Source organism: Ambystoma mexicanum, chromosome 9 (genome assembly GCF_040938575.1).
Source record: "Ambystoma mexicanum isolate Mex_15411 chromosome 9, UKY_AmexF1_1, whole genome shotgun sequence".
Taxonomy (NCBI): Eukaryota; Metazoa; Chordata; class Amphibia; order Caudata; family Ambystomatidae; genus Ambystoma; species Ambystoma mexicanum.
Genome location: NC_090931.1, coordinates 1,458,727,421 through 1,458,744,333, shown reverse-complemented (window position 1 = coordinate 1,458,744,333; position 16,913 = coordinate 1,458,727,421). Strand labels below are relative to the sequence as shown.

At 44.7% G+C, this 16,913-nt stretch overlaps 1 protein-coding gene across 4 annotated transcripts in view; it reads left to right on the top strand.

Annotated features, from left to right (window-relative positions):
• Positions 1-16,913, top strand: part of SPEG (striated muscle enriched protein kinase) — a 2,620,794-nt gene that overhangs the window by 2,561,350 nt on the left and 42,531 nt on the right. For all 4 annotated transcript variants that reach the window (XM_069616880.1, XM_069616879.1, XM_069616881.1 and 1 more), the window contains one exon: positions 11,944-12,093. In XM_069616880.1, the coding sequence (XP_069472981.1) occupies positions 11,944-12,093 (150 nt within the window). The remainder of the gene's footprint in view (positions 1-11,943; positions 12,094-16,913) is intronic.

Genomic DNA, 16,913 nt, shown 5'->3' with positions numbered 1-16,913 from the left:
TTATTCTAATTCTTTTTTACCTTTAGAAGATGGATGAAGACAAAACCAACGCTTGTTTTTCAGGACAAAAGAAAAAGAGTTCAATGTAACAGTCAAAAGGCGTTTTCCCTTCCTTCTCCCCAAATTCACCTACACATCCAAACAAACACATTTTCAAGAAGATTGATTATTCATCCTGCCAATCAATTTTAATTAGACCAGGGTGGGTGAGGGAGCAAGAATATTTGACTTAATAAATCACAAAGAAAGATTTTCTTAGGAGTTATCAGTTGCTAGCTGTGTACAAGCCTAAACAAATAAATTAGCCAAAACCCTATATCACCCACATTGATATATATCACCCACATTGATATGGCATTCAGAGTTTGACGATGTTGATAAACTTTATTTTTTTTTGTAAATTGAAGTTTATTGGTTTTAACCATAGTCAAGCATAGGGTAAACAGAGCAACATAAGGGGTAAACCCTCCAAAAGCACTTCAGTTATCATGACTTGTTCCCTGTTAACTCCTCCCCCTCCCCCACACCCCCAATATATCAATTAAGCTCTCCCTTGGGCCGCATGATAACAAAACTGACCCCTTATATTTCAGTCCAAATCCAAGTGGGCTCAGAACACTCAGTGCACGTCTTATAGAGTTCTGTGGTGCACCCCACACGCTCAATGTCAGGTCGGGCCGGGCCAGTTCTCTCTATATAAGCCATCTGCCCTCTCTCCCCTCACTCAAATGTGTTGTGAAACTGTAACCATTCAGTTTCCACGGATGCACTCCACCATGGATCGCTGCAGTGACCTTTTCCATTAAATATATATCTTTCGCACGTTTTTGACCACTCTTTCACTGTGGGGAGGGTCTTCCTCTTCCAGTACCTGGCATGACACGCACGCGCCACCGGGAGGAGAAAGTGCATCAATTGTGAGAGTACACACCATTGGTCCTCCCGTCTCTCTAACCTAAACAACACCAACATGGGGCACAGCCCGTACACCCCTCCTCCTGCATCCTTAATCCACCCCAGGACCTCAGACCAGTACATCTGCTCCCCGTGGCAGCCCCACCACATGTGCCAGTAGTCAGCCCTAGCGCTACATTCATGCCAACAGTGTGAGTCCACCGTGTGAAACATCTTGGACAGGCGCATCAGATCATATTGCCAGCGATGTAGCAGTTTTACAGCATGCATCTTTTACTGACACAATATGGACATCTTGAAAGCCCTCCTACACATCAGCTGCCAGAGGTTCCCCCTTAGTGCTATCCCCAGGTCCCTTTCCCATCTTCCCTGAAGTCCCTCTATAACTCCTTCTCTGGGTTCCAACACGGCCCCATAGAGGCGTGAAATAAGGTCTTTCATTCCCACATGTCCAACTAGAACCTTCTCGACAGGCCTAACGTCCCTCTGAATACGCTCCTTCCACTTTTCTGCCATGAATATGCCTTTTAGCCTCAGGTACAGTAGCTCAGATAGTTTGCCTATGCCCAGTGCCCCCTCCAAGTCCAGTATTCCTATGAACTCCCCTCCTTTCACCAATTGACCAACGCTGGCCAGCCCCCCCTCGAACCATGACTGGTACCGTTCAACCTCGGGTATCGCATCTCTAACCGGTGGGGCCCAAATGTGGCTCAACGGTGAAGGCCAGGTGGTAATCCCCTGCCTTTTTCCTCCCATGCTTAAAACCTCCCAATGTACTCCCAGGATTGGGTGATCCCTGATTCGCCTCGGGAGTCTACCCTTCGGAACCCAGAGCCATTCCCCCACTGCTGCTGGGAGCAAATGTTGATTTTCCAGAAATACTCATTACTTCCCTGGGTCCTCTCTCAGGTGCGGAACCCTCCCCTGTCTTTTGGTAATATTAACCCTGAGTTTCTGAACTTGCCAGAGGAACTTCAAGATGCGTGACTTGACCTCTTTCAGCAGTGCCTCTGGGGCACAAATTGGCAACATCTAAAACAGATATAGTACCCTCGGGAGGCGATTCATCTTTATCACTTTGAGTCTCCCCATCCATGACAACTTCCCCTTTCCCCAGGTACACATCTCTGAGAACAACGTATCAAACAGAGGGGGGTAGTTAACAAGGCCCAGGTCCTCTCCAAGTCTAACAATTTTGACACCCAAATATTTCACTCTTCCAACTGAATCTGCAATCCCAGTGGCCTCAACACCTCTACCTCCCTGAAGCCGTGTGAAGCAGAAAAAATACTGACATGTGTGTCTCCCTCTCCCAGCAACAATCGTTTAATATGATATGATATGATAGGTTATTTATAATGCGCTTAACAACCAGAGGTTAATAAGCGCAGACCCGGGGATCGAACCTGTGTTGCTCCATGTCATCTTGCTTCCAAGGCGTGCATGTTGCTCCTGAGCTATCCTCCCGAAACCAGTAGAAGAGTTTAGGCCTTTAACATTCAAAGATCCCATCTTGAGAACCTCAGCCCGGCCCCCTTTCTCAAGGTGCACCATTTCGGTACATACCCTCCCGTCCTGACCACTCGATTTCACTTAATTCAGAACTCACAAAACATACTTTGGATCTGCCTTATTCTCTAAAAAGTTTCTGTATCCCCCCATTCCCCCACCCCCTCACCCTGCCCCCTGAGAATTATCATTTGCGAAACGCCCACCCTAAGGTGTGCCACTAAGGACAAAGGTCAACCTCTCCCCTTGTCTCCAATATCCTCTCACCTCCCCCCCAGTGTAATCTTTGCACACGTAACATCTCCTGTTCTTCAGCTGGCCTGCGCCACTCTTTCCTTCATCACTTGTTTCCAGTCCCCTTCTGTGGAGAGGTGTTCAGTTTCTTACATTTCCTGCCACCCAGCATCTTCTTTTTTAAGCTCTGCGGGCCTAGTGGCCCTTGTGGTTCCAAGAGCACCATCCCTGCTCCCTCCTGTCCCTCTGTCATATCTTCTCCCTTGAGGACGTGAAGCACTCGTTGCGCCTCCTGACCACTAGTCACACCGTAGTCCACTTCTCCACGTTGAAATGACATGGCAAAGGGGAAGGGTCAGCGATACCGAATGCCCTTGGCGGTCAGCCACTGCGTGAGAGGGCGGCAGTCTCTGCAGCGTGTCAACGTCAGTCCCGAGAGATCCTGGAACACCTTGATTGTGTCACCCTCATACTGGAAGCTGCCCAGGCACTTTGCTTTGTCAAGTACTCCCATCTTCTCCCTATATCTAAGGAAGCACACCTCTATGGACCTTTGCCCTTTGCCACTGCCACCTCCGACTCTGTGAGCTCTTTCCAGTTGTACCTCCTTGCGCCCTGCCAGGGCGAACAGTTGGTTAATCAATCATTGGACCTTCCTTCCCACCTTTATTGCTGACTCTCCCTTCTGTTCTCTAACTCCAAGGATGCATAGGTTTTTACGCCACTCCCTATTCTCCAAATCGTCCAGCTTCAGCAAGGTTTCTTCCTCCCACATCTCCAGGTCCACCAGACGTACTTCATATTTCATGTCAAGGAGGTCCACCTGCAGGTGATTATTCTCCATTCCTTCCACCTTGTCCTTGAGTTTATTGACCCTGCCCCTGAGGTCACAGATGGATGCCTGTATGTCAGTCCTGATTGCTTTAATCTCCTGAAAAAGTCCCTTAGGTCTTCTCTTGTCAAGATCGGTGCAGGTGTGCTCTTCCCTGCCATTTTGTGTTGGTCAGGAAGGGTCCCTTCCAGGGCAGTCCCTGATCTTCTCCGGAAGCGTTGTAAAGACAGGACCCCTGCGGGGACTCCCCTAGCCTGTTCAATCTGTTCCCGTGGTTCCACCAGCGTGACCACAGGACCAGTCAACTGAGCGCGGACCCCTGCGTCAGGCTGTGATCCCCAATAGGGGTCTAGAGCCACCTTGCGGTGTACGCTTCCCCTTTCAATTCAGCCACGCGCTAGGCCACCTGGCTTTAACACCGGGGCCTCCCCCCTCTCTCCGCTAGGGTGTTTCTGATACCCAAGGTTGGTCCCGGTGGCTAATCAGGGCCACTTTGTCACCACGGCCCATGTTATATCAAATCTACTGTCTTTTATGTCCTGTTTTTATCCAGGACCTTTTCGTGCAAACCTGGCAGCCCCTAAAAGCTCCAATCATATGGTACTGTGCGTGGTACTGCCGCCAGAGTGCCTATGTGTCTGATTTTCACCCTCCGGGCCCGGGCTGTGATGATTTTATGTCTTCTTTCCTGCGGTCCCCTCCCAGGGCCTCGTCCCACCGTTTCGCTGCTCCAGGGGGCCTCTCACCTCTTACCACGACATAGGTAAGCGCAGGCAGCTCTTCCACGGGCTTCTTCACTTCTCTGCCCAGAATCTTCCTCCTTCTGGGGCTTCACACCTCCTCTGCTGGCCCGTGTGCCATCTGAATTTGTCTTCCTGCACTCGGCAGGTCAACAGTCTCCCAGGCTGCTATCCGCTCTCTGCCTCCGTACCCCGCTCCTGCCTCACTTAGGGGAGTCGCCGACGTTCACGTTCCCCTCCAGCATTATCTCTACAGTTCGCAATGCCACCTCCGGTCGACACCAGGCTCCAGCATATGTGAGGCTCCGTGTTGATTATTCGCCGCCCGGAATGTCTGTGATCCTTTCGCGGCCCTCTGGGTGACAGGCTCGAGGCACCCGCCTCTCCGCTGGGGACCGCAAGGAGTCCCGCTGCCAACCTCAGGGGTCCCGGGTCGCCACTCCGACCCTCTGTATGGCACTCACTCCCCTCTCTGGTATCCGGTGTGGGGGGGGGAAGAGGGGCACCAGGGCTCTCTGCGCCTTTCCTCACAGGGCTCACACCTCTCGCAGGTCGGACTCTCCATGTCGCCACTGCTTCCTGATCCTCCGGTTCTGCCTGGCGCTGGAGCCAGCCACAGCCTCAGACCCCCCCTGGGTCAGAGTTGCTCCAGGCTTATGCAGGGTAGCTTTGTGCTCCACTGGGGGGAGAATCAATGTCGCAGGCCCAAAGGCTCGAGGCAGAGCTACTTCTTCACGCGCCCATCCGGGTCCGTGCCCCCTAGCGGTCTCCTGAGAAACTTTTAAAACACTTGGGTGTTACAATTATCTTATCTTAATATTTATTTACTTATGGCTGTTCAAAGTTTCTGAAAACAATGACTTGAAAAGATCAGAAGATGTTCTGCTTGTGTATATTTTTAGTAAACAAAGTATACGTTTTATAGGAAGACCTTGCTTGGGATAGTTTGTTTTATACAGAAAGACAAATTAACTGAGTTTTAACCTGACATAAAATAAGCTTTAAAAAGCTAGCACTTATGACAAATAAATTGTGCACTATTTCCCATATACAGGAATTCAGTGGACTTGTATAACCAACACCTTCATTGTGACTTATTTTGCCAGACCTTTATTGGCCTTTCTGAGGTTATTATTTGTCAGCTATGGACCTTCCGTTTTGTAAAATTAACAACATCAAAGGGTGAAACGTTGAATCCTACACTATAAATGCATGACATATTCTGCCCCAAGTGTATGTGCCTTTCAGAAGGAGATGTCTGCCGTTAGCACTTTAGTTTATAGTCTTATACATCTCAATGTTACTTGTTTTGCCCATGCCTACAGGATGAAAAGCAGATTCAGACCTGCCTGAAATATGGCCATTTCTGAATGTCTCCTATGTAATACATACATAAGCAACTTCAGAATGATGACCTGCTGGGCAGTTCCTACCCTGATTTAAACCTATAATTTGCAGGTTACCCATAGATCAATGGAGCAGGTGGATTGATCTATTGAGATATTGTCCTGTAGTGTTTATTGTGCAAACTTAGTTGGATAATATTTACAGCTTTGCAGTGCTCAGTTTCCTTTTGTTAACTTTTTTATCCACCCTTGTCACGCCCTATCTGTTCCCCCATTCTTCTTTCTATTCCGTAGATTTTGAAGTTATTTTCCCAACGTTTTTTCTGCTAGAAATCACCCTCTACCTGCTCCTATATACTTCCCTCATTGTAATCTCCCGCAGAGATCCATGGCTCATAGAAAACGTTTTGGCTGAGGGGGTTGCACAGTGTGTGCACTTCAAAGCAGTTGATGATACAATTAAAGACAAAATTCTCAAGGACTTTTGAGTGGTGGTGTAGAGTAGAGATGGGTCTGTAGAATGAGGCTTTGTTGAGGTCAGCAGTGTTTCCTTTAGTATTGATATAAATGTTGTTATTTTGTAGAAGGGTGGGAAGATAGAGTGGTTGAAGCGGAAAGAAAGTTAATAGGAGGTGACGGATGGATGCAAGTTCTTTCATGGTTTGGGGTGCAATAGGACCATATGATGTATTAGCTGAGTGCATAATTGTGGGAATGGCGAGATAGTGGAATTGATGGGAGATAGTGAGAAGGCTGGAGGGTTTGTAGTGATTAAAGGGGCAGACAGAGTTGTGTATATTTTGAGAGAGAGAGGAGCATATGGTGCCGTTTTTAGGGTGGGAAAACATGGCCTTTGAGGGGGATGAATTGTTTGTGAGCAGAGAGTGAGTTTTTGGTTTGTATAGTATGAGGATTTGGCAGAGTCAAGACCAGCAGTGTGTACGCGGCAACAATAGAAGGGGAGTGATCTTTGTGGCAGCATTGAATATGAAGGTGCATCATTGTCCTCAACCTTTCTATGCCGGTGGAGGTCATGGTGGTGCGATAGATAGGATCGAGTGTGCCGGATAGTCAAAGTGGGTAGCCAGTGCAGTCTTGAATTCAATAAAGGTGAGTTCATTGGAGTGGGAAATAGGGGAAAGAGAGTATGGATGGCGGTCTTGACTTAGTCCATATAGGAGACCATGGCGTCTGGTTTGAATGCATAGTATTATGAATACATTTAGAAAGATAAACTATTAAAGATGCACTTAGAAAGATATGGAGAGAGGAGACACAGAAGATTAAAGGCAGGTGGTACAGGTTGGCGAGTGAAAAGCAGACCCAGTGTAAATTAATATGTTGGTGGGTCTGCAGCTGTGCTCTTGTTGAAGCTAGAGTTCTGAGAGGTGGCCACAATCTGACCATCCTAACTGCGCCCTTAAACCCCTAGGTCTGTGTCAATGATTCCTACCTCAACTGGGACAGATTTGACCCTTTTAAAAACGCGAGGTCTGATGTGTACACAGGTTGAATAAGTTCCATTTTACCACTTGGTGAAAGGAAGTATGTAAGCCAAATGTACATTTGATAAGGAACAACATTAAACTTGATTCTTGATGAATCCTGGACATTTTACATGAACTACAAAAGGTTCAGGAAACACCTAAACGCTTTCCTCTTGAAACAAGCATTCAACCTTTAGAAAATCAACAAGAAGACATCATTACCCTACCTTGGAGGGATTGGACCCCCTTACCCTGATCCAGATTGCTTTCTTCTTTACATTCCAATTCCATATACTCCAAACTGATGGACATTTTTTCCATCTTTTTGGCTATAGATTCAAGTGAAACGTTTCCTCTTAGCTCCACCTATATGGAAGGAGTTCTACAGGAATTCTTATCCTCCTTAGCTCCACCTATGTGGAAGGAATTCTACAGGAATTCTTATGCTCCGTAGCTCCACCTTCTCAAAGGAATGCTACCCTTTCTCACAGTGGCTCAATGTGAATCAAGCCCTAGTTCTCTCTAGACTTGACTACAGTAATAGCGTTCTCCTGAATCTTACCTCCTCCACTCTGCAATCCCTTCAGCTTATCCAGAATAGAGCAGCGAGACTTATCCTTGGCCTTAAGCCCAGGGACCGCATCTCTCCTGCTCTAAAAAGTCTTCACTGGCTCCTGGTTGCTGCACGGATTAAATTCAAATCCCTCTGCATCATCCACAAGGCTGTCTGGACCCGGGGACCACACTATCTTCAACTCTATCTCACTAAATACTCTCCCACTAGACCTCTTCGATCCTCTGGCACCAACTCTTAAAGCGGTTTGCTAAAAAGAGGGCAGGGGGTTGCTCACTTTCATCTGCAGGCTCCCTCCTTTGGAATAGCCTCTTCTTGCACCTTGAGCAGGACCTTCTTAAATTTCGGGAGCTCCTTAAGACTTTCCTCTTTTCCTCCTCCTTCCCACCTTCTCTCCTCTGCTAGTCCCTCAGTTGCTGAATCAGTGTCCTTGGCCCTTATGCATGTTCGGGCCTTAACCTCCCTCACTGATTACTCCCAGGTCCTGTCTAACCACAGCACTTTTCATCTGCACAACCTCCTTGCTGGAGACTGGCACTTACACCTCCTTACATTTACTCTGGCCGTGTAGCACTCAACATTCCTAGCACTTCCTCCATGGCTCTCCCACGAGCTCAGACTCCCCAGCACTTACCCCCTCTTCCTTTCTGCACTTGCATGTTCTGAATACTCACAAGGCATAGTAGGTTTGTCCCTCTTCCTCTTCCCCTCAGCTCTAATATTGTGTTGTAATGTACCCTCCATCCCTCCCTGTATTCTTATTGTATAAGCACCTAACAAGCAAACAGTAAATAAATAAACAATAAATAAATTAGCTGTGCGCACTGTCAGGACTACTGGGATACATGATGTGTGATATAAATCTCCTTGATGAATGAATACAAAATAAACAAGTGTTCAGATTAATTGCCTATGGTACAGGTTGAGTCAAATGCATTTTTCTTTGAGTTGTGCCTTTTCCCATTTTATTAACAATTCCAATTTCAAATAAAATAACATATAGCATCTTAAATCAATGTGACTCTTAGCAAATAGTTACTGTACTAAGTATAACTTACATATACTGTATGAATAATACTTGCAGATTGCAAATCTCTCTTTGGTATTTTAGGCCCTGCTTCACCCTGCCTTACCATAATATATACTATAAAAAGTAATTTACAAGAGAGAGAGATGAACGTATAGCGGTAAACATAAGAGAAGAAAGAGGGGATGCTGAGGAGGGTGTCAAGAAACTTAGACAAAAGGGACTCTTCATTCTAGATTGAAGCACATCCTTGCTATTGTCACAACATATTTGGTGCTTCAGACATATTTTCCTGCATATTAGCTCATGTTGCCTCCATTTTCAAAGTGAGTCTTTCTAGATTAGTGACACATTTAAAACTGCTGCAATTTGAAAAATGCTCGCCACTACCAAAAACCGGGTAAACCCCATTTCTGGTGTAATCTGGAGAGCTCACATCAGATCGAATTTTTGATGATTCCATAGTGCCACATGAAGAAAGTGGTGTAAGATCAATATGGCCTTTGAAACTTAACCGGGAAATGAATGAAATTGCAATAATTAAATTGAAGAACTCAAGGTCGCCTGGCCCTAACGGCTTGGCAAACGTGGTCCTTAAGAACGACCCAGGAAACTGGGCGCAAGTAATCTACGTGCCGGGAGCGAAACAGTCGTCCTCATGGCTGCAGTCTGTGTTGATTCCTGTGTATGAAAATGGCGATTGAATGAGCACGGACAACTACAGACTACTGTCCATGTTGGACGTCACTGGAAAACTCTTTGCTGCCTTGGCGTTAAAGGAGCTACAAAAATGGGGGGATGATAGCTACATCTTGCACCCTTTGCAGACAGGCTTTTCGTCCAGGATCGGCTACTGTTCACAACATCAGAGCACTGGACTCACTGGTACACGGGGCGTGCAGTAGTAGTAGTTCGGTTCGACCTTTGTAGATTTCAAATCTGTCTTTGACCAAGTGAACAGAGCAATTTTGTGGTCAAAACTTAGTAAACTTGGTTGTCCTAGGTGCCTACTCCAAATACTCATCGAACTGCTCAATAACAACTGGGTGTTTGTCCAACTGGATAACGAGGGAACAGTGACACCTTTAGTGCAAATCAACAGAGGAGCCAAACAAGGATGTGTTTTGGCTCCCTGTTGTTGAACTTGTATATAGCCGATTTTCTGCAACACCTGATGAATAAATCGAACTGCCCGGCCAAGTTAGGTAGTGCCCCACTGGTTGCCATGCTATACGCTGACGACCTGGTCATGTTTGACCGGACATTTACTGGAATGAGGAACATGTTGAATGAGCTACCAAGAATTGCAGTCAAGCACAATCTGATGATTAATTTAGATAAGACAAGTTCAATGTTAGTCACAGGTAAGAGGGTAGATAGAGTCAAAATGGATACCTTGTTGGGCACGATTAATTACACAACGAGTTATTCTTACCTGGGACTTCAACTATGTATATCCTCAAACTACAACCGCATCATAGAGATTAAGACCAGAAAGGCAAAACAACTCAGTTTCCAGATACGGAAATTTGCTGAAGAATATGCAGGCTTCTCATTTTTGGGTATAGTCTCTCTATATAAGCAGTGCTTCTGTCCTGCCATATTATATGGACTTGAGGCATTAGCTATGTAAGACTTAAAATGGTTGATTAAGATCGCAGGATTCTTCTGGCGTAAATTGCTAGGCATGTCACCATCTTCCCCAGTAGAATTTAGGTTTCATGTGTTAAAATCGCAGCAAAATTGGCTGTTTACACTGTGGTTTTCCCACTGCAACACCTGGACCCATTATACCATTTAAGGGGAGCATTGGCTCCTCTTAAATGGTATAATGGGTACACCTTTACCTGACCAAACCCTGATTTCTTTTACAGACAGCTTTTTTGCTGTGATTTTATTACTGCACACCAGAATGTATACGTTTAGAGTTAGGCCTGACTTCCCTTAGGGGGATGGCCCTTCGAACAAGAGGCCTGCTTTATATTAAATCAAGAGCGAGCCTTCATGTCGACTCCTGGCAAGTTTGGGAGAACATTATGAGCAGGAAGTTGTACTGAGGGGTAGCAATTACCTAGACCTGAATAATGAAGTCTCTGAAATGATAGACTGGTTCCCAGGTTTTGAACTTGAGAAACCATATTTTGTACTGAATGCAGCTTTTGAAAAGAGATTTAACAGGTGGGACTGGTGTAATAATTACACTCACCTGTCTAAGTTAAAGAGCTATGGTGCAGCAGCCACTCTGGTTCACCATTACAGAGAAATCCAACCATACTTGTCTTTATGCCCTGATCTGGCAGTCACACGCTTGATACTTTTGCTACGTACCAGTCAATTGCCTTTATTGGCTGTACGCGGTCCCCAGTTAAATTTAGCACCCGAGGCACATTACTGTTGTATCTGTAAAATCCCCTAAAAGACAAAAACATCTTGTCATGTCTTTACGGAGTGTGTGGAACTGGGAGCGGTACATATGTGCAACTTGGGTTGCTTAGTTCACAACTGTGAGGCAATTAAAACTAAAATGTTCTGGGATTACTGGATTCTATGTCCTCTCAGATAGATTTATACTGTGTATGGCTGCAAATTTAATTGAAATTGAAAACTGTTTGAACTAAATTCGAGCCTGCAGGTGTATGGAAGTCCACTTATTTAATTTCCTGGATAGTTATTATTATTTGAATGTATTCACTATGAGACTTTTGAGGTTTTAAGTTTATGTATTATGAAGTATGATTTGATCTGATCTGAATTGCTGTTATGAATTTTGATTTGGTTTAATGTATGTATACATTATATATGTTATTATGTAAATATGTTTTGTTGTGATTTGATTACACGATTGTATTTGTGTAAAGCTCAATTGGAGCTACAACACAATAAAGAATATTATTATTAAAACATGCATTCTTATGTTTTTTGTCTTAAGGAGGAAAGGTGAAAAAACCTTTTTATGAAGTTTAGGATTTTTGCTTAAACTGCACATACACATTGTGTATAGGAGATGAGCACCCCATGCTGTACCTGTTCTGTTTGAGTGAAGTTTGTTCTGGTTCTGTCTGTGCTGGGTGTTTTGTCTCTGCACCACCTCTGCTCAGTGTGAGGGAACATTGCAATGTTTATTCATTTGGTCTATTAGTTTATATCCATCCCATCTTTTTCCCTCTCACTTAAAAATCCCCCACAAGTGCAATGTAAGGTGACTCACTCTCCTCCTTCCCGTCTTGCTTTGTTGTGTTCCCATTTCGTGACCCTAGGTTTTCTCTTCTCTCTCCTTAGGCTCAGTGGACGGTCTCCGTTTTTTGAACCAGATCCCTTGGAAACAGAAAAGAGGATCCAGACAGGGCGCTTTGATATTTTCAAGCTCTACCCCAATGTATCCCAAAGTGCCTCTCTCTTCATCCGGAAGATTTTGTCCATCTACCCCTGGTGAGTGAATGGGAAGGCCCATGTGGAGGGTCCATTGCTTTAAGGGTGCACGTAGGGAGGAGCAAGTTGCTGTTTAGGGAAACATAAAATGCATGTTAAAGGTTATATGGAAGGGAAATGTTAATGTGAAGGGAATGTGGGAGGAGCAACAGCTTAGCTCCTACTTTGATAAAGACTCATCAGAGCTTTTTGGTGCAAGGGTTGACATTGTGGTCTCAGCATCCGAAGCTTATTTCATTGGCAGCCCCCGGTTGATGTTCATTCAGCCAATGCAAAGCATCTTTGATGCTTTAAATCTTTGTCTGTGGCACACAAACACGGTTCCATGTAATAATGTTGCCACAAAAATCTTGCCATGCAAAAATATCGCAGAAAAATGGCCGTTTTTTGTGGCAACATTATTGTTCCATGCAGGGGGACACCCTCGTAACCCCCAAACTTTTAAAAAAAAATCTTTTTTTGCCCCTGTCCCCATATATATGGTCACCCAAATAATATCGCCACAACATTTTCCAGGCGATATTATTTACGGCGACCATATATATGGCAATATTATTACCTGATACCCCAAAGGTTCCATGTAATAATGTCGCCACATAAATCTCGCCACAAACACTTCCTCAATGAGTTTTGCTTGCTGGATTTGGAAACTGCTGATTTAGCGATGGGATTGAGAGATGCCAGCAGTTTGAATACATCTCCTGAGCTGGATTTTTATAAACAAAAGCAACTGCTGATGCTGGAAATTAGAAAAAAACATAGTGGATTAAATGACCACTTAGGTAGGATTTTATTTGAAATTATTTAATTTTCATTTTATTATCAATTAATCATGAAATTAAGAAAAAACAAGCAATAAGATACGATAGCAACAACATGAACAATCAACAAAAATGTGAGGATGGAAAACAAATCAATGTAAACAATTAAACAAGAAATTGATGACAGAATGTCAACAGTTTTTTGAACAGTGATACATCACAATTTTGAAAGAACAAGTACAATTGATGTTATCTACAAACTAGCGTCATACATGACACATGTACCCATTCACACACATACAGACACCTGACACAGACATCAAACAAACACTAAATACACACTCAAACAATTGACATTATTGTGCAAGCATATGCAATGGAATGTGCAAGAATTCAGTTTTGAACCCAGTTCAACAATGGCGGGCTGGGCTGAATTTCAGCCCTGGGCCCGGATTTCCTATAAGGTGCCCTATTATCCAACTGGCCACACAATCAACAATTTCCGTGGCTGTGGTTAAGTTTACTTAATGAATGTTCAATATTTAATGGGGCTGCCAAATATGCAGTCAATTTTGAACCATCGACCTAGCCTTCTTCAGGGCGAAGCACATCTAACAATGGCATATGTTGGCACAGGTTCTTTATTTGAATTCTCTTTGGGTGTGGAGGGAAAACATCATTGACATCAAAAACTAGGGCCACTGTATGGGCAGGCATGGTCGGGCTCAAAGCTTTGTCTTCTGTGCAAGGTGTTGTAGTTCACTGCTTAGTAGTGTGCAGCATGGCACCGTCTGCCCACATTTGCCTCCATTGTTAAATTTTGGAAACACGCGTGAGTCTGATTTCATGTACATACACCGGGGGCATTTAAACCGGTACCATTACATGGGTGCATGTTGTGGCCTCCCTCATTATTATTATTTGCAAAGAGCCTGTGTGAGCCTAATTTTGTGTGCAGGAACAGGAGGACAGTAAACCAGTGCCCGTTCTTCTGGATGCATGCCCTGCCGGTGCTCTCTGCGTGCCACTGTGTCTCCTATAGACACCCAAATTCTGCCTACCAGAGGATTATAGAGAAGCTAGTGGAATCTTTGGGTCTGGGTTCCGCTCAAAACCAATGACCAAATACTATCTCAATCATAATACTGGATAAAAGGTCTTTGAGAGAGACTGCCATTTAACTCACCCATTGTGGATCACGTTATGAGTATCTGTCAGCATCCCTGCTCAATGCTGGCATTTTACAAAGAACAGATGAAAAAGTATAACCTTGCCAGAGAGTTTGGCGGTGCAAGGAGACACTGCAGACCTGAACTTTCCCCTTCCCCTCTATTCCACCTACAGGAAGAATAAGATGCAGGATGGGATATGGAGGAAGGTATTTGCATCTAGCAGCCTAGCGATATAGGCATTTAGCACCATTTTGCGCACTGGCGAAATAGACACAGATGCTATAGTCAGTAAAGCGGGAGGTAGCAGACCATTTGTCCAATGAGGGAAATTAGAGATGGCTTTAACAGCGATAGATGACAAAGAAGCTGCCTACCCAGCTTTTTATGCAGGTCTTTATACTGCCGACTATGTGGCCTGCTCAATGGGCATGACCTCAGCGTGCACTCCTAATGTTCAGGTAAAATTAATGGCCATTGCCTTTGACAGAGACAACTTCTTCATGGCAAAAGCAGAGAACTCATTGGAAAAATTCACATGTCAAAGGTGGTAAGGATATCCTTGGATATTGCGGTTCAACAACCTATGTGGTGCCCTTCTTCCTTTATCTCCTTTTACAAGGCATGTGGTTTTTGCCACTTTGCATCGTTTGCCCATTAAGCCTGGGTCAGGCATCCTATGGTAAACAATTCAAATACCTTACTCTCGCTCAGGTAGGGACAGAGGTTCCCAGAGAGGACAAGCATGCACAGCTATAGTTTTCTCATTCTCCCTGACCGCAAAACCCCTTTAATGGGTCCTTTGTACACTCAACTCCAGTGGGTGGAAGAATAAATGAAGAGTGACTGTGCATTATTTCGGTCACATGGGTACTTGAGGTAGTGTCATAAGGTTACTGCCTTCCTTTCTCAAAAAGCCCTCTGCTTCATCCACCTTCTCACCAGACACTGCTGCTGGTCTCTTCCTCAAAGTAGAGGTCAATAGCGCTTTGGCAAAGTCAGCCATAGAGCTGATACCAGCAGAGAATGGAAAGGGGTAGTACTCTCATTACTTCTTAGTACAAAAACAGGACAGGGGTGAAGAGAGGGTCCTTGGAATGCCTCTCGTCACCCCCATGAACATGATGGCCCGAAGAGTCAAAAACACACAAAGTCACTCACTATTCGGCCAGTCCCCAAGAGGACCAGTGACTGACACCTATGCGAAAAGATATTCTCTCAGACAGCCATTCAAACCTTACCCAGTGAATGTCTTTATGGATACAGGTGCTTCAACACTGGTCATGGACCAAAATGCCTTGATGGATGACGTCGACTCATGCTGAGAAACTACTGTGCTGGTATCATTAGTAATGCCACGACATAGCCACGTTAGTCACGAAGTACACTTGAATCCATGTACAATGTTACACAAACATACACGTGAATACACAAAGAACATGCCGACCCAGTTCTGTAGATAGAGGCCTGGTGAACTTTTACCAGTTAGATTGTAAGTGACTAGCACAGCTTGTTTTTTACTTTTTGTAGGTATTGATTTTATTTTTTGAATAATAAATTGAAAAGCGTAAACTAACATATGTGTGTGATTTAGGTGTGATATGTGTAACCTGAAAATTACATGAGGCTACCTTGGACATAACCTTGTGTGACTCAGGGTCTTGAGGTAGGGGAAGGCGACCTATCACTCTCTTTTTTCTTTACGTATCAGTCTCCCATTGATAGTGCCGCCCCCCCGATAACAAAAAACTGGGAGTACCCAATCTTCAAACACAGATACATATACATACTGTCAAAAGCTTTTATTATTTTTCTCATTAGCCAAGTGCAGAAACTCTGAACGCAAGGCAACAAAGAGATGCAGAGTAAGCTTGCAGATGCTTACTAACGCTATGGAACTACAGGATCACATAAGGAGCCTGGCAGGACCAAATACGACTTACCTATAGGAAACATAGCACAATACAGACATGTAATAATCATAGTATAAGTATAACGAGGATCACATAAGGCCACAAGACGCAGGACGAAAGACGAGGGAAAGCAGAACCAAGCTGCACAGAACAGGAAGACCAGTGCTCGCAGTCAAGGTCAGAGACAAGCAACACATTCCAAACCTAAAACGACAAGGATCCATCTACAGGAAAACAGAATAAATCCTCACAAATTGCAGGCCAGAAGCACTTGATTTCGTGGTCCTCAACTACGTGATGTGGCCGAGCCAGTCAATGGTTATTCTCCCACGGTGGGAAGACGAACAGTTCTCAGCAACACATTCATGAAGTGACACATGAACTTGTCAACTTGTCGTGCTCTGAAACACTTGTGCACGAGCGCGATAGAAATATAATATCAATAAATCTCTGCAGCGTTAGATTTAGTAGACCATAGAATCCTCTGTAACCACCTGGACTCAGCTGCCCATTTCTCACACTAGGCTATTGGCTGGATACAGTCATTCTTAAACAATAGGACTATGCAGGTTTTTTCACAATCGACCTCCGCTGATCCTATTCCCATTACCTGTGGTGTTCCCCAGGGATCCTGCGTCTCCCCGACCCTATACAACATATTCACAAAGCCCCTTTTTGATGTTCTCGACGGTTTGCATATCCCCTACACAAATTATGCTGATGATACCGAGGTCCTCATTCCGTTGAGGGGAGGCTACAACAAGGATTTGGCCTTGGTGAATAGGGTGTATCTCATCATCCAGGCATGGATGGTATCTCATGGTCTATGCCTGAATGATGACAAGACGGAGATCCTAATCCTCGGCACCACAGCTAATATTAACAAACTTGGCCACAACTACACCAGCTTCATAAAAGACATTGCCTTGCCTTGAGTCTCCAATTGGGTGCCTTGCCTCCAGAGACCAACATCTGCC